Below are 24,649 nucleotides of genomic sequence, written 5' to 3'. Positions count from 1 at the left end.
GTAAAAACAGAGAGAAGGGCTGGAGCGGTGGCGGTGGTTTGCTCTTCACCGCGGCTCGTGACGTCATGTTGTAGTTCGGTGGTCACCCCACCACCGTAAATCCAGACTATGTATGAGCCTTAAGTCACCATGACATTCTCTGGAGCGGTCTCACCCTCATGGGCTTCAGTAAGTCACCACCATGACATTCTCTGGAGCGGTCTCACCCTCATGGGCTTCAGTAAGTCACCACCATGACATTCTCTGGAGCGGTCTCACCCTCATGGGCTTCAGTAAGTCACCACCATGACATTCTCTGGAGCGCTCACCACCCTCATGGGCTTCAGTAAGTCACCATGACATTCTCTGGAGCGGTCTCACCCTCATGGGCTTCAGTAAGTCACCACCATGACATTCTCTGGAGCGGTCTCACCCTCATGGGCTTCAGTAAGTCACCACCATGACATTCTCTGGAGCGCTCACCACCCTCATGGGCTTCAGTAAGTCACCATGACATTCTCTGGAGCGGTCTCACCCTCATGGGCTTCAGTAAGTCACCATGACATTCTCCTCCAGACTCAAACACATGACCATGCGGTGTGGAGCGTTTAATTCACTGCATAGTATTTATCACGTTCCAGTTCAACTTCACTTGAATGGAAGAGAGTATAAGCTAAATGGAATAGAAACTAATGCCACAATCGTATTATTTGTCGTTAAAATATTGCTCTAGTAAGAAGAAGCCTAAATGTGTCCCTCTCCTTGTGGTGGAGGTGTTGTCCATCTATCCTACCTCCTCTGGCTGTCTGTCTCTCTCCTTGTGGTAGAGGTGTTGTCCATCCATCCTACCTCCTCTGTCTGTCTCTCTCCTTGTGGTGGAGGTGTTGTCCATCCATCCTACCTCCTCTGTCTGTCTCTCTCCTTGTGGTAGAGGTGTTGTCCATCCATCCTACCTCCTCTGTCTGTCTCTCTCCTTGTGGTGGAGGTGTTGTCCATCCATCCTACCTCCTCTGTCTGTCTCTCCTTGTGGTGGAGGTGTTGTCCATCCTACCTCCTCTGTCTGTCTGTCTCTCCTTGGGGTGGAGGTGTTGTCCATCCATCCTACCTCCTCTGTCTGTCTCTCTCCTTGTGGTGGAGATGTTGTCCATCCATCCTACCTCCTCTGTCTGTCTCTCTCCTTGTGGTGGAGGTGTTGTCCATCCTACCTCTGTCTGTCTCTCTCTCCTGGTGGTGGAGGTGCTCTCCATCCTATAACTCTTCTCCTCGTGGTCTTTCTAGGCTTCGCCGAGGTGGGGGGCTGGCAGGCGCTCCTGGACGGCTATGCGGACGCCGTCCCCTCGGTGCGCGTCCCCAACACCACCTGCGGCGTCCCCCGAGACGACGCCTTCCACCTGTTCAGAGACCCCGTGACCTCCGACCTGCCCTGGCCCGGGGTCATCTTCGGCATGTCCATCCCCTCCATGTGGTACTGGTGCTCTGACCAGGTAGGTACTGGACATTAACCCCCCCCCCCCCTCCCTCCCTCGCTGCAGCATTCTCCATGGTATTAGTAATAGTTGCATAGTTTTTACTTCGTATCACATCTACTAGGCTACTATAGAGCGTCGCAGAACGACGAGTGGCCCAGGAAATGATTCTCCGTTCATTTTCTCCATAGGCTTTTCAAAAAAGTTTTTATATAAAGACGGTTACGCCAGCGGACAAAGCCAACTCGGATCGTGACAAATTATCATGACAACAAACACAATATTTTGTGCCAATCAAATAATTTGAAAGAATACAACAAAGGCAGGATATACAACACTATTTGTTTTGTTTTTCTTCTTACTAATTATCATTATTATTATTATTATCATTATTATTATTATTATTATTATTATTATTATTATTATTATTATTATTATTATTATTATAATGAGGTCAATTCTCCTTTCATTGTCAATGGCAAATGTGACAAAAAGCTGTGTGTATATATGAGGGGCTAGCGCCCCTCAAAAAAGTGAAAATGTGAGTTCCTTGTCTTAAATAAAGTTGACATTACATTTTTGATGTGCAACCTTTTAGGGGATTTTGTCAATTCCTACTTTTTGACATTCAAGTGAGCTTTACATTTTTTTACGTCTGACTTAGGGCCGATTCATACTCCTAATTTAGAGCCGAATAAAAGTCGGTTCGGCTCTGTAGAGCCTACGATGTGACGTCATTTGAGGTTCGGGGGGGGGGGGGGGGGGGGAATTCTGACGAACCAAAATCATTTCGGCACTACAGCGCCGAAACAGCAGTAAAATAGGAGTATGAATCAGCCCTATATGATGCTCAGTCAGGGGACATGTAAAGATGCTACAGTACATTGAACTAACAACATGCCTCTGGTCCCCAACGTCTCCTATACTGTAAAGATGCTACAGTACATTGAACTAACAACATGCCTCTGGTCCCCAACGTCTCCTATACTGTAAAGATGCTACAGTACATTGAACTAACAACATGCCTCTGGTCCCCAACGTCTCCTATACTGTAAAGATGCTACAGTACATTGAACTAACAACATGCCTCTGGTCCCCAACGTCTCCTATACTGTAAAGATGCTACAGTACATTGAACTAACAACATGCCTCTGGTCCCCAACGTCTCCTATACTGTAAAGATGCTACAGTACATTGAACTAACAACATGCCTCTGGTCCCCAACGTCTCCTATACTGTAAAGATGCTACAGTACATTGAACTAACAACATGCCTCTGGTCCCCAACGTCTCCTATACTGTAAAGATGCTACAGTACATTGAACTAACAACATGCCTCTGGTCCCCAACGTCTCCTATACTGTAAAGATGCTACAGTACATTGAACTAACAACATGCCTCTGGTCCCCGACGTCTCCTATACTGTAAAGATGCTACAGTACATTGAACTAACAACATGCCTCTGGTCCCCAACGTCTCCTATACTGTAAAGATGCTACAGTACATTGAACTAACAACATGCCTCTGGTCCCCAACGTCTCCTATACTGTAAAGATGCTACAGTACATTGAACTAACAACATGCCTCTGGTCCCCAACGTCTCCTATACTGTAAAGATGCTACAGTACATTGAACTAACAACATGCCTCTGGTCCCCAACGTCTCCTATACTGTAAAGATGCTACAGTACATTGAACTAACAACATGCCTCTGGTCCCCAACGTCTCCTATACTGTAAAGATGCTACAGTACATTGAACTAACAACATGCCTCTGGTCCCCAACGTCTCCTATACTGTAAAGATGCTACAGTACATTGAACTAACAACATGCCTCTGGTCCCCAACGTCTCCTATACTGTAAAGATGCTACAGTACATTGAACTAACAACATGCCTCTGGTCCCCAACGTCTCCTATACTGTAAAGATGCTACAGTACATTGAACTAACAACATGCCTCTGGTCCCCAACGTCTCCTATACTGTAAAGATGCTACAGTACATTGAACTAACAACATGCCTCTGGTCCCCAACGTCTCCTATACTGTAAAGATGCTACAGTACATTGAACTAACAACATGCCTCTGGTCCCCAACGTCTCCTATACTGTAAAGATGCTACAGTACATTGAACTAACAACATGCCTCTGGTCCCCAACGTCTCCTATACTGTAAAGATGCTACAGTACATTGAACTAACAACATGCCTCTGGTCCCCAACGTCTCCTATACTGTAAAGATGCTACAGTACATTGAACTAACAACATGCCTCTGGTCCCCAACGTCTCCTATACTGTAAAGATGCTACAGTACATTGAACTAACAACATGCCTCTGGTCCCCAACGTCTCCTATACTGTAAAGATGCTACAGTACATTGAACTAACAACATGCCTCTGGTCCCCAACGTCTCCTATACTGTAAAGATGCTACAGTACATTGAACTAACAACATGCCTCTGGTCCCCAACGTCTCCTATACTGTAAAGATGCTACAGTACATTGAACTAACAACATGCCTCTGGTCCCCAACGTCTCCTATACTGTAAAGATGCTACAGTACATTGAACTAACAACATGCCTCTGGTCCCCAACGTCTCCTATACTGTAAAGATGCTACAGTACATTGAACTAACAACATGCCTCTGGTCCCCGACGTCTCCTATACTGTAAAGATGCTACAGTACATTGAACTAACAACATGCCTCTGGTCCCCAACGTCTCCTATACTGTAAAGATGCTACAGTACATTGAACTAACAACATGCCTCTGGTCCCCAACGTCTCCTATACTGTAAAGATGCTACAGTACATTGAACTAACAACATGCCTCTGGTCCCCAACGTCTCCTATACTGTAAAGATGCTACAGTACATTGAACTAACAACATGCCTCTGGTCCCCAACGTCTCCTATACTGTAAAGATGCTACAGTACATTGAACTAACAACATGCCTCTGGTCCCCAACGTCTCCTATACTGTAAAGATGCTACAGTACATTGAACTAACAACATGCCTCTGGTCCCCAACGTCTCCTATACTGTAAAGATGCTACAGTACATTGAACTAACAACATGCCTCTGGTCCCCAACGTCTCCTATACTGTAAAGATGCTACAGTACATTGAACTAACAACATGCCTCTGGTCCCCAACGTCTCCTATACTGTAAAGATGCTACAGTACATTGAACTAACAACATGCCTCTGGTCCCCAACGTCTCCTATACTGTAAAGATGCTACAGTACATTGAACTAACAACATGCCTCTGGTCCCCAACGTCTCCTATACTGTAAAGATGCTACAGTACATTGAACTAACAACATGCCTCTGGTCCCCAACGTCTCCTATACTGTAAAGATGCTACAGTACATTGAACTAACAACATGCCTCTGGTCCCCAACGTCTCCTATACTGTAAAGATGCTACAGTACATTGAACTAACAACATGCCTCTGGTCCCCAACGTCTCCTATACTGTAAAGATGCTACAGTACATTGAACTAACAACATGCCTCTGGTCCCCAACGTCTCCTATACTGTAAAGATGCTACAGTACATTGAACTAACAACATGCCTCTGGTCCCCAACGTCTCCTATACTGTAAAGATGCTACAGTACATTGAACTAACAACATGCCTCTGGTCCCCAACGTCTCCTATACTGTAAAGATGCTACAGTACATTGAACTAACAACATGCCTCTGGTCCCCAACGTCTCCTATAGGTGATCGTGCAGCGCTCGCTGGCCGCTAAGAACCTGAGCCACGCCAAGGGCGGCTCCCTGCTGGCCGCCTACCTCAAGCTCCTCCCCTTCTTCATCATGCTGCTGCCCGGCATGATCAGCAGGATACTGTACGCCGGTACCGTAATATACCATCAACACATTATTTATTAACCCATTCTGAACGTTGAACCCCTCTTGGTGTTTTAAGCGTTATGTTATGCATGTTGAAAAATAGCAGATAGTCTGCTATTTTTGAACAATCGTGAAAATGTGGCGCAAATCTTTTTATATATTCTTTCAGAGCGAACGTTTTGAACTCAAATCTTTGCTTCTGGGAGTGTCCCAGAAACAACATATTTACAGATGGGGTTGGCGGCCAATTACATAATGTTTGGGTCCTTGACATGAAATATTGAGCACCACTGATATAGATCAAGATAGATATTTCAGAAAACTGTCAGGATTTAGAAGATTTTTTTTTAATTTCGACTTAAATGGGATAAGTCCATATATGAATACATTAGCTAGCAAATTATTAGGGGCCAAGACCGAAGGGGCCACTATTGTTTGTGTTGTCTTTTCTTCTTTCTTTCTTCACTTTTTGCAGTTTTGGCTGTTCTGTGCTGTCGCTTTACACAAAATTGGTAAATAATATGGTAGAGGGTCATTGGAAACGGTCAAGAACTGAAGCTCACAGTCATATGTCAAAGGACCTCTGATGACCTTTAGATCTCCCAATTCCATGATCGTATGAATTACATGATCCACTCCTGGGATTTTTGTAGCCTGGTTAAAGCCTGCATGGTGTGGAGATGTTTATCCGTGTTTAAATCGTTGTAGACCAGGTGGCGTGTGGAGATGTTTATCCATGTTTAAATCGTTGTAGACCAGGTGGCGTGTGGAGATGTTTATCCATGTTTAAATCGTTGTAGACCAGGTGGCGTGTGGAGATGTTTATCCGTGTTTAAATCGTTGTAGACCAGGTGGCGTGTGGAGATGTTTATCCATGTTTAAATCGTTGTAGACCAGGTGGCGTGTGGAGATGTTTATCCGTGTTTAAATCGTTGTAGACCAGGTGGCGTGTGGAGATGTTTATCCGTGTTTAAATCGTTGTAGACCAGGTGGCGTGTGGAGATGTTTATCCATGTTTAAATCGTTGTAGACCAGGTGGCGTGTGGAGATGTTTATCCGTGTTTAAATCGTTGTAGACCAGGTGGCGTGTGGAGATGTTTATCCATGTTTAAATCGTTGTAGACCAGGTGGCGTGTGGAGATGTTTATCCATGTTTAAATCGTTGTAGACAAGGTGGCGTGTGGAGATGTTTATCCATGTTTAAATCGTTGTAGACAAGGTGGCGTGTGGAGATGTTTATCCGTGTTTAAATCGTTGTAGACCAGGTGGCGTGTGGAGATGTTTATCCATGTTTAAATCGTTGTAGACCAGGTGGCGTGTGGAGATGTTTATCCATGTTTAAATCGTTGTAGACCAGGTGGCGTGTGGAGATGTTTATCCGTGTTTAAATCGTTGTAGACCAGGTGGCGTGTGGAGATGTTTATCCATGTTTAAATCGTTGTAGACCAGGTGGCGTGTGGAGATGTTTATCCGTGTTTAAATCGTTGTAGACCAGGTGGCGTGTGGAGATGTTTATCCGTGTTTAAATCGTTGTAGACCAGGTGGCGTGTGGAGATGTTTATCCGTGTTTAAATCGTTGTAGACCAGGTGGCGTGTGGAGATGTTTATCCGTGTTTAAATCGTTGTAGACCAGGTGGCGTGTGGAGATGTTTATCCGTGTTTAAATCGTTGTAGACGAGGTGGCGTGTGGAGACCCTGACGTGTGCATGGAGGTGTGTGGTAACCCGGTGGGCTGCTCGGACATCGCCTATGCCAAGCTGGTCATGGAGCTGCTGCCGTCAGGTGAGGCGCACGCACGCACGCACGCCCGCACGCATGCAACCACGCACGCAACCCTGCATGCACGTGCACGCAACCACGCACGCAGGCACACATGCATGCACGCTAGGGCTTTCACTTCTAGTGAGTTTTACTACTAGTTCCCGTTTAACTACCTATATCTCTTTTTGTTCTTATAGTGAACCAGTACACGGTCAACTAGTGGATTTACTAGTCGACTAGTTGAATAGTCGACCATAGTTGCTTAAATGCACGCACACGCATGTACGCACACACATCACACATGCTGCATGTACGCATGCACACACACACTCCCTAGCTGTTAGACCCATAGCCAGAGCCATGCATTGAGATAAAAAAAGATTCAGAGAAAATACTACACTACTAGGTCACTTGGTGGTGTGTGTATCGTTAATCACAACGACTTGCAGGCTCAGTTGTATAAGAGTGGGCCGGTAGAGCTGCCGGACGGAAACCATGAGTGTAAAGTGCTTAGCTATTGAAAAATAGCAGATCTACAAGCTCGCCACTCGGTGGCGCGCTACGAGTTTGTAGGTCTGCTGTTTTTGAAAAGTCGTGAAAATGTGGTGCAAATCTTTTAATGTAAATTCTTTCAGAGCGAACGTTTTGAACTCAAATCTTTGCTTCTGGGGGGTGGGGGGGGATCCCTGGAACTACATATTTTCAGATGGGGGTCCACGCACGGCCACATACAGATAATTACGGGGGTCCTTGACATGAAAAAGGTTGACCACCACTGACATAGAAACATAGGGTTTTTCACAAAACCTGCACCATTGCACCATTTACCATTTAGTTTGACAATTATTCATCATCAAGTGACAGCCCTATAGCTAGACTAGTGTGTGTGTGTGTGTGTGTGTGTGTGTGTGTGTGTGTGTGTGTGTGTGTGTGTGTGTGTGTGTGTGTGTGTGTGTGTGTGTGTGTGTATGCGGTCAGGTCTGCGCGGTCTGATGATGGCGGTGATGATCGCCGCCCTCATGTCGTCCCTGACGTCCATCTTCAACAGCTCCAGCACCATCTTCACCATGGACCTGTGGAGACACCTCAGGCCGCGCGCCAGCGAGTGGGAGCTGATGCTCGTAGGGAGGTAAAACGCTGCACCGGTGTTTGTTTCCGTCGACCGTACAGGCCTATTCATAGTCTGGGTTTTCGGTGGTGAGGTGACCACCGGAGCTGTAATAACGCGGAGCGGACGGTGGTGAGTAAAAACAGAGAGGTAGCGCTGGGGGCGGTGGTGGTGGTTTGCTCTTCACCGCGGCTCTGTGACGTCATGTTGTATAGTTTGTAGTTTGCGTTAGAGTTGTTCGATACTGGTGTCGATACCACCCTCAAGTACTCGGTACTCAGGACCGGCCCCCGATACTCTGACCCGAGTACCAAAACGTCAAAATGACACTATAGGCTGAACGAATGCAACGGGAGCAAGTCTGACCCCGCCGATCTAAGTGCATAAATGAAAGAAACTAAAAAGAAACTGTGTAGTGTAGAGGATCCATCTGCATCTATGAGGAAAAGGGGGTGAAATAAGTGTTTACTCAATGAAAATATAGTACTTGTGAGTTGTATCGGTACTCTGTACTAAAAAGTATACAAAACGAAGTACTCAGTCTGAAAAAAAAGGTATCAGGACAACTCTAGTTTGCGTCCTCACTTTTGTCTTCAGTGTTTGTGTTTACACATAACACGTTTGTGTTTACACACTTTTGTCTTCAGTGTTTGTGTTTACACATAACACGTTTGTGTTTACACACTTTTGTCTTCAGTGTTTGTGTTTACACATAACACGTTTGTGTTTACACACTATTGTCTTCAGTGTTTGTGTTTACACAAACCCTCAAAACTGGACATAGGAGGAGCTATAGCGCCCCCTGGGGGAACGAACAGTCAGGAACGACCATTACGTGTCTACTTGGCTCACTCTCAGAGTTACGTGGGTCCTTGAGACCCACTAGTACTAGTGGAGTCCCATGTATAGTAAATTAATTATTAATTCATTCATATATCTTTTTACATTTTGTTACTTTTACAGAATTTGTACTTTTGACTCCACTTAACTATTCAAGATATCATTACTTGTTACTTTTAAGCATATAGCTTTGAAGTCGGCTGTATTTAATAATTGTTCTTTTCTAAATTCGATTGGTGAAAACAATACTCACCCGTGTGCCTGCGCCTGGATGGCAGCGGTGTGAAAGTCGTTCGCGGTAAATCCATGCATAAGAGGGCACTTTTGCCGCAAAGTAGCGAAAATAGCAGATCTACAAGCTCTCAACGCGTCGCAGCTTGTAGATCAGCTATTTTCGGTTGATTAACGGCCGTCGTTAATGTAGTAATGACTTTAATCAGAGTTGCGTACAAACAAGCACTCAAAAGTGAAATACTATAGAGCGTCGCAGTCCCGCCCCCTACCAGGGCCCGGGAAATGATTCTCCGTTCATTTTCCTCATAGACATTTCAAAAAGTATTTATTTAAAGATGTTTACGCCGCGGACAAAGCCAACTCTTGTCTTGACAAATCATGACAACAAACACAATTTTTTGGGCCGAACAAATAATTAGAACGAAGAAAACAACGGCACGTTACAACACTTTTTTTGTTGTTTTTCTTCTATTTGTTTGGTCCACAATATTGTGTTTGTTGTCATGAGTTGTCACGACTCGAGTTGGCTTTTTCCGCGGCGTAACCGTCTTTAAATAAATACCCTTTGAAATGTCTATGGGGGAAAAATGCATTGGGAATCATTTCCTGGGCCTGACATCGTCATGAAAGAGGGTGGGACTGCGACGCTGTATAGTATACCGACAACAACAGTGGCTACACCTCCACGACCCAACGTCGATCTAGCACCCACAGAGTTTTTTGAGCCGGTTTACAAGAGGAAACCCAATGGGAAAATCATGGACAAGCCTCATGGCTTTGGTGTGTGGTCCCGCCCCCTACCAGGGCCCGGGAAATGATTCTCCGTTCATTTTCCTCATAGACATTTCAAAAAGTATTTATTTAAAGATGTTTACGCCGCGGACAAAGCCAACTCTTGTCTTGACAAATCATGACAACAAACACAATTTTTTGGGCCGAACAAATAATTAGAACGAAGAAAACAACGGCACGTTACAACACTTTTTTTGTTGTTTTTCTTCTATTTGTTTGGTCCACAATATTGTGTTTGTTGTCATGAGTTGTCACGACTCGAGTTGGCTTTTTCCGCGGCGTAACCGTCTTTAAATAAATACCCTTTGAAATGTCTATGGGGGAAAAATGCATTGGGAATCATTTCCTGGGCCTGACATCGTCATGAAAGAGGGTGGGACTGCGACGCTGTATAGTATACCGACAACAACAGTGGCTACACCTCCACGACCCAACGTCGATCTAGCACCCACAGAGTTTTTTGAGCCGGTTTACAAGAGGAAACCCAATGGGAAAATCATGGACAAGCCTCATGGCTTTGGTGTGTGGTCAGACTGGACAGACCTGAATGATATGTGCTGATTGGTCCGATGTTACCCTGGAGTGGGTATAGGGTCTACCTCTGAGGCAGTGGCTGCCTCAGAGAATGTTATATATCTGACCCCAGCGTCTCTGTCGGAGCGACTGTGACTGTGTGGAAACGCAACATCAACTCCCACTGACTAATGCCTCAGGGGTCACCTCCTGTGGGCGCAACAACGAGGGCGACGACATTGAGACATGAGCTGGGATTACAAGGGATTGACCCGCATGTCTCACTGCTGCGGATCACCCTAGTTTGAGAACCACCGATCTGCAGCATAGTATGATAGGTACCAGACAGTGTGGAGTTCTGGAGTGCATTTAACGTCTGTGGTTCATCATGAAGTGAGGATGGTTGACGGGATTGTTGTTGTTGTTGTTGTTGAAGAAGCAGTTGTTGAAGGGGTTCAGCTGCTGCAATGGGGGCACATAGGGCGCCTTTGGCAACCCCGGGGGCACATAGGGCGCCTTTGGCAACACCAGGGGCACATAGGGCGCCTTTGGCAACCCCGGGGGCACATAGGGCGCCTTTGACAACCCAGGGGGCACATAGGGCTCATGGGGCAACCTCGGGGGCGGCATCATGTGTAACACCCTCGCCATGGGCGGAGCCTTGTGGTGAATCCCTTGTGGGTGATGGACAAACAGGGCTGGACGGAAGATCTGCTGGGGGTGGACCTGCTGGGGGTGGACCTGCTGGGGATGGACCTGCTGGGGATGGAACTGCTGGGGATGGAACTGCTGGGGGTGGACCTGCTGGGGGTGGACCTGCTGGGGGTGGACCTGCTGGGGATGGACCTGCTGGGGGTGGACCTGCTGGGGGTGGACCTGCTGGGGGTGGACCTGCTGGGGATGGACCTGCTGGGGGTGGACCTGCTGGGGGTGGACCTGCTGGGGGTGGACCTGCTGGGGGTGGACCTGCTGGGGATGGACCTGCTGGGGGTGGACCTGCTGGGGATGGACCTGCTGGGGGTGGACCTGCTGGGGGTGGACCTGCCGGGGGTGGACCTGCTGGGGGTGAAGGATGAAAGGATGGTTCTCGTGGGGCTGATGGCCCACCCCCCCCCACGGCCGCTTGCTCGGCGCGGCGGCCAAGTCCGCCACCGGAGGACCGACCCGCTTCCTCGAATGACACGGACTGTGCCTGTTCAGCTCCGCCTCGCCCTCCTTCTGGATCTCCTGGATGACTCGCTCATCGTCCTGCTCGGAGTCGCTCCGCAACGGGCAACCGCGACATTGGCTGCAGGGCTGGCCCGGTGTTTGGATGTGCCGGCAGAAGTGGCTGTAGCCGCTGATGGGCTCTCGACACAGGTAGCACATCTGGCTGCCACAGCGACACGGCATGAGGTTGCAGCCCTCGGTCTTGACCAGACCGGCGCCGCACTTCGCACACTTTCTCACCTGCGCTGCCGTCATGCGCTCCTCAAAGAGCACCCTAGTCCTGATCTCGTCCGTCTCCGTGACCTGCTCACACGTCTTGCCCACATGGTGGTTCCATCGGACGCGACACGTCCTGCAGCTCTCCTTGCGGCATTGCGGGTTGGGGCAGCTGAACACGGATATATCTTTGTCCAGCAGGGCTGGGAAGTTGCAGGACGGACACCGCACTAGTTCGTCACCGCAGGCGGCAGCGACCGCCTCCTCTGCTTGTCTCTCGTAGTATTTACACAGGATGTTCTCTGGCAGGACTTTCTCCAGTTCACGCACTGGGTATGAGCAGGTGCAGCCGCCCTGCATGCAGCTCAGCTCTGACTGCCCAGAGCCAAAGACCGCCTCCCGGGCGTATTTGACCAGGCACTCTTTACAGAAGAGATGACCGTCCGAACACTGGGTCATATTTTCAAACACAAACTCTCCATAGCAGCAGCCACACTCTATCAGCTGGCCTTCCTTTTTATATTCATCCTCATTGACCTGCAGTGCCAGCAGGAAGCCCTCGTGCTCTGCCCACTGCCTGAGCTCCCTCTGAACGGAGGCTTCCAGTGCTGCTTCGGTCTGGAAACACAGCCGTTCGCTTTCAAGGAAATACATTCTCCTGTTGAATTTCACTGAGCCGTGCTCAAACTGGAAATCTATGAAGCAGCGGTCAGAGGACGTTCTACTCTGTCGCATCTTTCCTGAAGGGTTGCCTGATTCCTGCCACCTGTTCACAGCTTCAGATAAGGCCTTTCGTGTGAGTGCATAGTGTCCCTTGAGAGCACCGAGAGCCCATCTGATGTCGTGGCAGCTGAGCATCCTGAAGTCGGCCATCAGCAGGTGGACAGCCTGCTCCATGGCCTTTCCACCCACTGTCCCCAGCTTGCTGTAGTCAAACAGGTCCTCTGTGCCCAGAGTCTGTGCGGACTCTAGCGGGACGCCGGTGGGAACTCCTTCAGTCTCTCTCCTGGGATACGCCGGGTTCTCCAACAGCACATTACACAGGACACCCAAATCATTGTGTTGTTGTTGGACAAGTTCTGCCACATAGTCTTCCTGGACATCGGGGAACAGGTCAACCACCCCGCTAATCAGAGCTCTAACGTGAGGCTGATACATCTGAGACATCGCTTCCTGGTGGTTATCCTCGCCCTCCATGCCGGGAATGTTTGCTGGGGCTGGAGAGGGACCACAACCACGGACCGGTGGTGGTGGTTTTGGGGCCAGGGATGATGCCGGAGCCAGAATGAGGAAAGAGAGGTGGTCTGTATGGTGGGGGATTGATGCCGGTATACGCAGGGGGATGACAATATACGTTTGAATACTTGTGTGTAATGTTTATATATTTTGTAAAGCAAGCACTCTCCTGTACTTTTATTTTATTCAAAGTAAATATTTGACATTTAACATTGCGTGATGTGATGTTTGACCGGGAGTGCCTACATCACTGATTGTGAAAAAAAGGTGACACGGCGCCTTCATTAAAAACAGGCAGGTTGGAAGCCAGTATTTGGGGCAAGCTGAGGTCATAATCGATGATGTATGTCTGTGTGAAACTCCATATTTGTGACCACATTTGACTGAGGGACTCATGTCATATGAAAGCAGGGAATCATAGCTTCAAATTGACATTTGTTCAGTTTGACCCACCAGTTTTGGAGATATGGCTTTTATAGAGTAATGTCTTGCAGAAAACAGTGAGTGGAGAAAACAGGCTTTACAGGTTCACTTCTGTGGACTTTAACATTACACCTTCATGACTGGCCGTCAATGGTGACGTAATTATTCAATATTGGTTAGCTAACAGGTAACGTAATGTATAAAGTTGAAAAGTACTATACTGTGGTCGGCTGGGGTTTTTTATGCATATGCTCGAGGTATACTGATTTTGAGTGTGACGTAATGATGATATGTATCAATGCTGGGATATAACTGGCTTTCGATGGTGAATAACATTATACCTTTAATCCACCCGACTCTGAAACATATCTTTATTACGTCGCCAACGAAAGCCAGTTATACGGCCCGGCATTGATACGTATCTTCATTACGTCACACTCAAAATCAGTATATAATGCAAGAGCAAACGCACAAAAATCCGGCACGACCAACTTACTTGCGCGCTCTGCTTGTGCAAGTAACAAAGATGAAGCCCATAGACAAACGTTTAGAATAAAACTTACACCAATCGAAAACAAAACGATTGGCAGAGCAACGCCACCAACACAAGGAGGCAATCCAAAGGGTCAAACGGACCACCGACATACGCAGCACAATCCCTGATTGGCCGAGGGTGTCACCGACGTAAGCACGCAGCGCCCTGATTGGCCGAAGGTGTCAACAACATACGCAGCCAAAAACAGTAGTTGCGCACGCTCTGCTCACGCAAGTAATAATAATAATAATACAACTTTATTTGTATAGCACCTTTCACGACATGAAATGCAGCTCAAAGTGCTTTACAGAGCAATGGAGAAGAAAAAGAAAAGAAAAGCAAGGCATAATACAACTTTAAAAAAATAGCAGCAAGCAGCGATAAGGCGGGACCAAGAAAGAAGACAATACGCAATAAGAACAATATGCACAAATAAGAATCACGGGCTGAGTTGTCGGTACCCGGATTCTAACACACAACCTTGTGGTCTAAGGGCAAGAGCTCTATACTAACTGAGCTACACGGAGACAATCAGTGACCACATTGTACACAGCAAAACCATTCAGTGTTTTGGTAACAAGTATGTGTGGCCTCATTTTGGGCATGTCATTATGGATTACCGTTGTTCATGTTTTCACGTACAAACGTCTGTTCAACCGGGATTTCAGTTCATTGTGTTTAGGACGTTTCACACAAATTGCTCAAAAATCCAGGCAGAAAATCAGGTATAAGCATTTTTCAAACTGCTCAAAATGGCGGAAAATCTGAGGGCGGAGCTTACTTGTCAAAGTGACAGATGTGTTCCCCTTGAGTCAAGGGACATGTGTAAACAAGTGCCATGAATTTTGACCAAACGAGGCAAGAGTTAAGCATGTTTAAAGTTTAATTAAAAAAAAAAGAATGCTATAGCGCCCCCCTTTGGCCAATTGGAGTAAGACTGCTTTCAGTGCTATTTGGCATGCCCCTCTACCATACTGTAAAGTTGCACAAGCATATAAACGCAGCATGTATGTATTAGGGGCAGAAGAAGAATTTTCACAAAACGGCAATTTTCATTGGCTCATAAAAACTTTTTTCACTTGTCCGTATAGGTCCAAAGTTCACATGTAGACGTTTTTGTGCATTTTGATCAAAGATCCTGGAAGGAGATACATTTGAACTGTTCATATCATTCAAACTGGCGGATGATCTAAAGGTCAGAGGTCAGAATACGCAAGTTGTTCGGCATTAGGAGACGCATATGTGTATCAAAGTGTCATTACCAACGATCAAACGGTTCATGAGCTATATGCACGTTCAAGGTTTGCATCTTCAATTGAGTGCTATAGCGCCACCATTTGGCCAATGGTCATGGGCTTCGCATAGTCACCGTTTGGCATGGCCCTCTACCAGATTCCTGCGTTTCGCGAAAAACGACTGCATGGTTCAACCAGAACTGCCATTTTTGGCGGAAGGAGGAGAAGACTTCTTGGCAACATGGGAGTAAATTATAGGCCGGGGAGTCTTGCTCAAGGACACTTCGACACTAACTCTGGGGGATTGAATGCTCTACACAGGCTACCGGCCACCTGAGCCATTGCCGCCCCCATAATTGTAAATGTAATTATCCGAGATTGTTTTTGGTTCTATTTGACAGGTTTCTTTACTGTTAGATTTTTCTCTTTGCCTTGCCTCTCCATAAACCCCTCCTTTTATTTTCCCTTTTTTAAAGCAAAAAAAAAAGATGAAAAGATAAAGTTGATTCTTCAGACCCTCGTCTAAAGGGCCCACCTCTTACAGAGCCGCTTAGAAACATCAACAAGGACTATGTACGGGTACACTGTCTCCATAAAGCGGGCCACCTCAGGCTCGGCGGGGCGCTTTTTTGGCCTGCATGTAGAGAGGAGGACCGACGCGCTTCCGTGAATTATGATGGCTCTTCTTGCTCAGCTCTGCCTCGCCCTCCTTCTGGAGTGCCTTAATGATTTGCTGATCACTTTTCTTGTTGCTAGCCGACTGTGAGCACTTGTCACAGCGACTGCAGATTGCGCCTACTCTTTCCCGGGCCGCCCCTATGCAGTTGCAGAAGTGCCCAGAAATGTCTTTCATTTGCTTTCGGCAGACGTAGCACATGTGGCTGCCACAGCGGCACGTCATGTGGTTGCATCCATCAGTCTTGACCAGACCCGCACCGCACTTCACACACTTCCTCACCCACGCTTCCGTCATGCGCTCCTCAAAGAGCACCCTAGTCCTGATCTCGTCCGTCTCCGTGACCTGCTCACACGTCTTGCCCACATGGTGGTTCCATCGGACGCGACACTTCTTGCAGCTCTCCTTGCGGCATTGCGGGTTGGGGCAGCTGAACACGGATATATCTTTGTCCAGCAGGGCTGGGAAGTTGCAAGACGGACACCGTACTAGTTCGTCACCGCAGGCGGCAGTGACCGCCTCCTCTGCTTGTCTCTCGTAGTATTTAAACAGGATTTTCTCTGGCAGGACTTTCTCCAGTTCACGCACTGGGTATGAGCAGGTGCAGCCGCCCTGCATGCAGCTCAGCTCTGACTGCCCAGAGCCAAAGACCGCCTCCCGAGCGTATTTGACCAGGCACTCTTTACAGAAGAGATGACCGTCCGAACACTGGGTCATCTTCTCAAACACAAACTCTCCATAGCAGCAGCCACACTCTATCAGCTGGCCTTCCTTTTTATATTCATCCTCATTGACCTGCAGTGCCAGCAGGAAGCCCTCGTGCTCTGCCCACTGCCTGAGCTCCCTCTGAACGGAGGCTTCCAGCGCTGCTTCGGTCTGGAAACACCGCCGTTCGCTTTCAAGGAAATACATTCTCCTGTTGAATTTCACTGAGCCGTGCTCAAACTGGAAATCTATGAAGCAGCGGTCAGAGGACGTTCTACTCTGTAACCTCTTTCCTGAAGGGTTGCCGGATTCCTGCCACTTGTTCAGAGCTTCAGATAAGGCCTTTCGTGTGAGTGCATAGTGTCCCTTGAGAGCACCGAGAGCCCATCTGATGTCGTGGCAGCTGAGCATCCTGAAGTCGGCCATCAGCAGGTGGACAGCCTGTTTCATGGCAGTGCCTCCCACTGTCTCCAGCTTGCTGTAGTCAAACAGGTCCTCGGTTTCCAGAGTCTGTGCAGACTCTAGCGGGATGCCGTTGGGAACTTCTTCAGTCTCTCTCCTGGGATACGCTGGGTTCTCCAACAGTACATTACACACTACATTCAAGTCATTGTTTTCTCGGACAAGTTCTGCTACGTAGTCTTCTCGGACATCAGGGAATAAGTCCAACACCTCGGTGATCGAGTTTCCCTGCCATGGCACGGAGGAACCACGCCTCGTGTGCGCCATGGGGGGGATGTGTGCTGGGGCTGGTGGGACCACCACGCCCAGGGCAGAGGCAGGTCTGACGGTCCGTGCCGAGGCCAGAATGCGATCAGGGTTGTCTGTCGTGGGGGGGGGGGGGGATTAATGCCTGCGAGGGTACAGGATCATGAAAATATGCTTTTGAATACTCTGAAGTGCTCTGGCTATGTTTCCAAATTAAAACTTGAATGAAGGACGGAACACAAAACTGCAAACAGCGTGGTACTGTACATTCATAAAAATAGACAGGGTGGAACTCCATATTCGCGCAAGACTGAGGTCATTTTGATGACGTCGGTGTGGAAATACATTTTGGGGGAAAACTAACATGCGGCTCGTCCGATTTGCTCCAAGTCTATGATGTCAGTCGTCTGTGACATATCTATGATGTACGACTCCAAATTTGGGCAACCCAGTCTGAGCACCACTGACTTAACAATATACTGAAAGTCATCATATCACACTATAAATAAGCCAATGTCTGTCTGAATGAATGTGTCTGTGTGTCACTGTCACTGCCGTAGCTCCTCACTGCCTGCACCAATCGCTCCCACTTTTCACACAGGTCAATGCCCTTTTTCCAATTTAACAAATTATAAATTAATAATTAATTTATTAGTGAATTAAAAATGCAAAAACGCACCCAGTATTTCACAACGGGTAAGGGCTAGTATTTTAAAACACATTGTCTTTTTTGCTCTTTACTCGAAAACTACGTCGCTGTCCGTTGCGCTGATGATTTCTGAATTCTAATCGGATCGTGATTGAAATATAAATGTTTCTCGAAAGATAGCTATATAGTGTGAGCTGATGGTAACATTAGCCTTTTCTTACAATGGAGGTTTGCAAGCCTCCTCAGAGTGGGGAAAACGGAAGTTACTTGAGTAGTAATCTCTCCAGTTCCGGCCCAGCGCAAGCTATTTAGGGACTAATCGTTATTTATCAAAGGTTGGTATGGTGCAAAAAAGGGGGGGGTCATTAAACTATTTTTTGAGCCTGAGGGGGGGATATGTTTATTTTTATTTTGGCTTGGGGGAGGTTGTACAACTTTATTTTGCTGAATTTTGTATTTAAAAAAGGTTTTGATTATTTTGTTTTTCATATAGTGTTTTACTCCTATCTATATAAAGTTTACCCTGTGTGGCGAGTGTACTTGGTATCTTCCATGTGTGCGCAACTGCGCATACAAATAGAACAGATCTACAAGCTAACAACGTCTTGCTTGGTGACACGTTGTTAGCTTGTAGATCTGTTCTACCACCAAAGGTCCCTCCCCCGGCCGCTGATGTAGTTTGCCCCGTCTGACTTGTAGCCACTTCAAAACAGCGCGGGACAGATTGATTCTGCGTTCATAACATTTTCAGTAGAAAAAATGTTTCAAGCTATGAACCGCAATGTTTGAATTGCGGGCCAGCAGCAAGAGCCAAGAGCCAGTGTTGTCGGTCAGAGATGAGGAAGGCGAGGAGCAGCAGGTTGACAGCACCACTGTTGAGGTTGCGGTGGTGTGAGGTGTCTCGGTGAAACCCAGCTCTGGAAATATCCTCTTTAATGAAACTGCGGGTGCTGCACCCATCTAATAGGCACCTGGCTACTTGGCTTTGCGTTGGTGCATCTATCCTTAATGGTAGCTGTCTGCAGTAATACTATTGTCAGAGTTGCTTGCTACACTACTAACTGCATCTGCAACACTGTGGTCAGCCTGTCTGTCGTTGCCGTGGTCGGCGCGTCTATCATGCGCTGTATATTGACTGGCTGTTTAGTTGCAAACTGTTTTGTGGTGTCTGCGCCCGCACTCTTCAGAGTGAATGCCCTGCTTTCTACAATTACGACATGCAGCCTGCCTAGCATAATTCTGGTCTGATAAAGCCAATCCCGCGACTACATAGCCGCTCTGCCACTTAAGAATAGGCCTACTCACTTTAAATATGTGAATTTATCAGACTTACTGAGACTCGTGTTTTTGTCTATTGCTGTCTCAAATTGACTCCAAAAGCTTTGCCATTGACTCGTACATCTCCAGTGAACTTCTCCATGGTCAGTTTAGGCAGTTTGACGGTAGGGCTGGTCTAAAAGCATGCAGCTGTCATGTGCATCTTTGCGCACTCGCATTGCAATGGTGGATTGTTGGTGTGTGAGTCACAGTAGCCTACTTGTGTTTTGTCCGCGGTGCCATGTACTTTTGTCTGCGTATGTGGTTACACTATTCGGTGGTGCCTGGCTGGCTAAATGAGCCGAGCAGGCAGTTGAACGTTGGTGTTGCGCAAATTGTGCTTTTCTCTGTGGAGTATGACGCTGTAGTATTATGGTATGCGACTGCGTGACATATTTATTTAGCATTCATTCATTTTCATCATCCTGGGCTTGGGCACAGAGGCGAGGGGTGCCCACTGCCTTGGCAGCTTGGCTATAGAATGACTTTACGCACGAGGCTCACCTCAAAAATAGCCAATCTAAGCTCACAAATTTGTGTCGTGTCATCAGCATGTTGTTGTGAGCTTGTAGGTTTACATATGCTATATTTAAATCTTTAGTTGGAAGAATGCAATGGCATATCATCAGTGTTGAGTGTTGACCATAATGTAATGACGGATATGGAACCAAATGAACCCCAGACGGCCGCCGCCTAATAAACGATCAGCGTTTACTTTATGCTGCTATACTGTTGGTGTGAATATAAAATAGATATAGTCTATGGTGTTTGGGGGGGGGGGTCATATATATTCTTCCAGTCCCTGAGGGGGGGTCCCGAAAAAATATTTGGAGGCTGGGGGGGGATGAGGAAAAATAAAAAAATGAAATCACATCTGCACCACCCCCCCCCCCCCCTGGTGGATAAATAACGATCAGTCCCTTAGCACTTGGCACTTTGGCCACACGGCTGCAGTCTAAGTGTTAAAAGTATATTTATGGCTGTCCTTTGTTCGTACTCTGGACTCTAGACTCGATTCTCTAGAGTCTAGCATCTCATCATAGCACTGCATGTTTATATATGACCCATTTTATTTATTTTTATTATTAGTCTATTCAAAAGAATTCCATGAACCCATTCTGGGCGGGAACCCCTTTTGGTGTTTTAACATTATTTAAAACTTTAACTATTGAAAAATAGCAGATCTACAAGGTCATAGCGAAGATCTTGTAGGTCTGCTATTTCTTTTTTTTTCGTTTTTTCGTTTTTTTCGTTCCTCCTCCTGGATCCCCTGGATGAGTCGCTCGTCGTCCTGCGCCGTGTCGCTCCACACCGAGCACCTGCGACATTGGCCGCAGGGCCGGCCCGGCGAGCGCGCGTGCCGGCAGAAGTGGCCGTAGCCGCCGATGGGCTCTCGGCACACGTAGCACATGCGGCCGCCACAGCGGCACGTCATGTGGTTGCAGCCCTCGGCCTTGACAAGGCTGGCGCCGCACCGCGCACACTTCCTCACCCGCGCCGCCGTCATGCGCTCCTCGAAGAGCACCCTCGTCCTGTCCATCTCCACGACCTGCTCGCACGTCCGGTCCACGTGGTGGTGGTTCCATCGGACGCGACACCTCCTGCAGCTCTCCTCGCGGCATTGCGGGTTGGGACAGCTGAACTGCAGCATGTCTTCGTCCAGCAGGGCCGGGAAGCTGCAGGACGGACACCGCACTAGCTCGTCGCCGCAGGCAGCAGCGACCGCCTCCTCCGCTTGCCTCTCGTAGTATTTACACAGGATGTTCTCCGGCAGGACTTTCTCCAGTTCACGCACTGGGTATGAGCAGGTGCAGCCGCCCTGCATGCAGCTCAGCTCTGACTGTCCAGAGCCAAAGACCGCCTCCCGGGCGTATTTGACCAGGCACTCTTTACAGAAGAGATGGCCGTCCGAACACTGGGTCATCTTCTCAAACGCAAACTCTCCATAGCAGCAGCCACACTCTATCAGCTGGCTGGGCTCTTTATTTTCATCCTCGTGGATTTGCAGGGCCAGCAGGAAATCCTCACTCTCCCTCTGAAGCATCGCTGGAGTCTTGGAACGGTACCGTGCCGTCGTTGGCCTTTTAAGTACTTTTAAGGCCATCCCATTATTACGTATCTTCTGCTTCTTGCCTCCCACTGTCTTCTGTCTCACGGCCTTGCCTCCCTGCACCGTCCTCCGCTTCATGGCCTTGCCTCCCTGCACCGTCTTCAGCTTGCTGTAGTCTAACGGGTCCTCGGGTCTCCCCCGAGTCTGAAGGGACTCGGACCCATCTAGCAAGACGCTGGTGGGAACGTCTCCCGTCTCTCTCCTGGGATGCACTGCTGGGTTCTCCAACAGTTCCATAACCATAACCAGGGGCATGGCTTTTCCCCCCACTCTGAGGGTCGGGACCGGAACTGAGGTTCGAGACCGGAACTGAGGTTCGAGACCGGAACTGAGGTTCGAGACCGGAACTGAGGTTCGTGCTCGAAGCCAATTCCAACCTCCTAAATAGTCTTTCCTCGTAGTCTGTAGTTGCAGGATTGATGCTGGTGGACGCAGAGGGTACGGACGGGAGGATGAAGACAATTGGGTATTTTCTCAAAGCAAACTATACCCCAGTAGTAGTAATAGTAGTATTTAGTATTCTTCATTCACTGTCTCAGACTGAGACACTTTCACTCGCAGTGAAGTAATATTCAACCGAAAACTAAAATGGCGGATCGTGATGCGACACTGAGGTGACACTGATGATGTCATCGTGGAACTCCAAATTGGGGCAATTAATATGCTCTGATTGGATCACACGTACTCTGATGGTGAGAGGTACACCAGCCATGGCAACACATTATTGACCCTTTGTCAAGTGGTCCCGCCCCTGTTCGTGCCCCTCTCTCCACTACCATTGAAGTTGCCTAGTGTGTTCATATTTTATTTATTGCATGTAAGAGCCATTTGAGCCGCATTTGTCAATCAAGGCCAAGGTTGCCAGGCATACAGGTATTTGCAGGCACATGTATTGCTGACAGAAAGCATGCAGGTCAGGTTGTGGCCTCCTGGTGGCGCTGTAACAGGCCAATGTGAAAAGGGTGGGATATATCCCTCAGCCTAGTAGGAAAGTCTGTGAAAGATTTCATGTAAATTGCACGCTGCGTTCATGATTTGAAGGTTTTTGTTCAAAACGGGCGAATCCTGCAAACTTTGAAAGCCAATGCTAGCCAATTAGGAAATATGGGACAGATCCGTCTTGAACACATGACTATAGAGATAGTGTGTAACGATTTGCGGGATTTTTGAACAGAAAAGACGACCTCCTGGTGGCGCTATAACAGGCCGTACACAAGCACACACACACACACACGCACGCACGCACACGCACGCACGCACGCACGCACAAATTAATATTTAATTCAGTGAACGTTTGCATATCAGTTTCTGGGGCACATTGTTGTCTGAACCTCCTCAGCCACCAGTAGCAGTAGCACCCAAGTAACTGATAGGACTTTGGCGCTACTGTACATTGCATTAAATTATTCTTATTTTAGTTAGCCTACTCAGTATAGTGACTGGCCATAACGTGTGTCCTCCAAGTAGAGCCAAAGAGTTTTCGCGACCAAAACGTGACAACTGTTCGGTGTGCGTGCGTGCGTGCGTGCGTTCGACCGTACGTGCGTGCGTGCGTGCACAATGCATGGTGTGCGCATGCATCGCGGGAATACACGCGAATGCACACAAATCACAAATTCACACCATGCAACACGACATAATTTGCACACGTATGCATTAGGAAAGGACCGCAATGGAAAGAAAGCTGCTCGCTTTGGTTTTTTTTTTTGCGTTTTTATCCTCTTGATAATGGCGTGTGGCAATGTATGCAATTTACATTATGTTTATTATCAATGAAAGGGTCAAAGGTGTGCGTGTGTGTGTGCATGCGTGTGCGCAGTGTTGTTTTTTGGCAGCAAATTTTGATTTTAGTTTTGAATGAATGAATGAATGAATGAATGAATGAATTTTTTATTTTCGTGTCATGCCACTTTGGCCCATCCCATATGGGATTATATGACACATTTCACAGAATACACTGAATACAACTGACACTTCCTGTTCATACATATTTGTAAATTATTAGAACAAACAAACAAAGAAAATAAAACAAAGAAAATAAAATAAAACGAAAACAATCATAACAAGGCCATTTTACATGTAAATGGCCTTCCTCCTCAGTTTTAGTCACAGTCTCTTGAATGGCTTCCATTTAGTTTTAGTCACATTTTAGTCACCCGGAATATTTTAGTGTTAGTCTAGTTTCAGTCGACTAAATATCATATAGATTTTAGTCGACTAAATCTGCAGTTGATTTACTCGACTAAAATGTATTTTGGTGAGCGTTGATGCCATCTTAATGACTGTTTTTACAATTGCTGATAATAGACGATCTACTTGTAGCCTATATTAGATCGCTGCTATTTTCAGCTTGCAACCAAGTGTAAAATGACTTACAGTATACTGGATCTCTTGCCCACTAGTCCCTTCCTAACATTTTAGTCTAGTTTTTATTAGAATAAAATTATTAGAAATTATTATTATTTATTTTATTAGACTAAAATAAAGTTTTTGTCGGTGAAAAAAGGTAGTCGACGGGAAGAAAAATCGTCATAGTATTAAGCGTTATTCATAGTCTGGATTTTCGGTTGGTGAGGTGACCACCGAACTACAACATGACGTCACTGAGGTGACCACCGAACTACAACATGACGTCACTGAGGTGACCACCGAACTACAACATGACGTCACTGAGGTGACCACCGAACTACAACATGACGTCACTGAGGTGCCCACCGAACTACAACATGACGTCACTGAGGTGACCACCGAACTACAACATGACGTCACTGAGGTGACCACCGAACTACAACATGACGTCACAGAGCCGCGGTGAAGAGCAAACCACCGCCACCGCTCCAGCCCTTTTTATACTCACCACCGCTCAACGTTATTTCAGCTCCGGTGGTCACCACCTCACCACCGGAGCGGTGGTCGTCACCACCTCACCACCGGAGCAGTGGTCGTCACCACCTCACCACCGGAGCGGTGGTCGTCACCACCTCACCACCGGAGCGGTGGTCACCACCACCTCACCACCGGAGCGGTGGTCGTCACCACCTCACCACCGGAGCGGTGGTCACCACCACCTCACCACCGGAGCGGTGGTC

The 24,649-nt window shown here is 47.5% G+C and overlaps 2 protein-coding genes across 2 annotated transcripts in view; one reads left to right on the top strand and one right to left on the bottom strand.

The window, feature by feature from the left end:
* The window catches only part of slc5a11 (solute carrier family 5 member 11), a gene marked incomplete at its 3' end in the record, with an annotated part of 42,187 nt that overhangs the window by 5,219 nt on the left and 12,319 nt on the right, over positions 1-24,649 (top strand). Inside the window, exons 7-10 of the mRNA XM_083779092.1 lie at positions 1,258-1,463; positions 5,162-5,297; positions 6,968-7,075; positions 8,033-8,183. Of these exons, the coding sequence (XP_083635218.1) occupies positions 1,258-1,463; positions 5,162-5,297; positions 6,968-7,075; positions 8,033-8,183 (601 nt within the window). The remainder of the gene's footprint in view (positions 1-1,257; positions 1,464-5,161; positions 5,298-6,967; positions 7,076-8,032; positions 8,184-24,649) is intronic.
* LOC310869566 (uncharacterized protein) lies at positions 10,911-21,797 on the bottom strand (the record flags this gene model as incomplete). Its single annotated transcript, XM_083780378.1, has 4 exons — positions 10,911-13,270; positions 14,674-14,677; positions 16,030-17,600; positions 20,777-21,797. The coding sequence occupies 4 exons, from the start codon at positions 21,795-21,797 to the stop codon at positions 10,911-10,913; spliced, it is 4,956 nt and encodes a 1,651-aa protein (XP_083636504.1).

This window comes from Protomyctophum parallelum, assembly GCF_964188405.1.
Source record: "Protomyctophum parallelum genome assembly, chromosome: 13".
NCBI classification, from domain to species: domain Eukaryota; kingdom Metazoa; phylum Chordata; class Actinopteri; order Myctophiformes; family Myctophidae; genus Protomyctophum; species Protomyctophum parallelum.
Note: the sequence above shows the minus strand (reverse complement) of the source record. Positions and strands in the feature narration are given on the sequence as shown.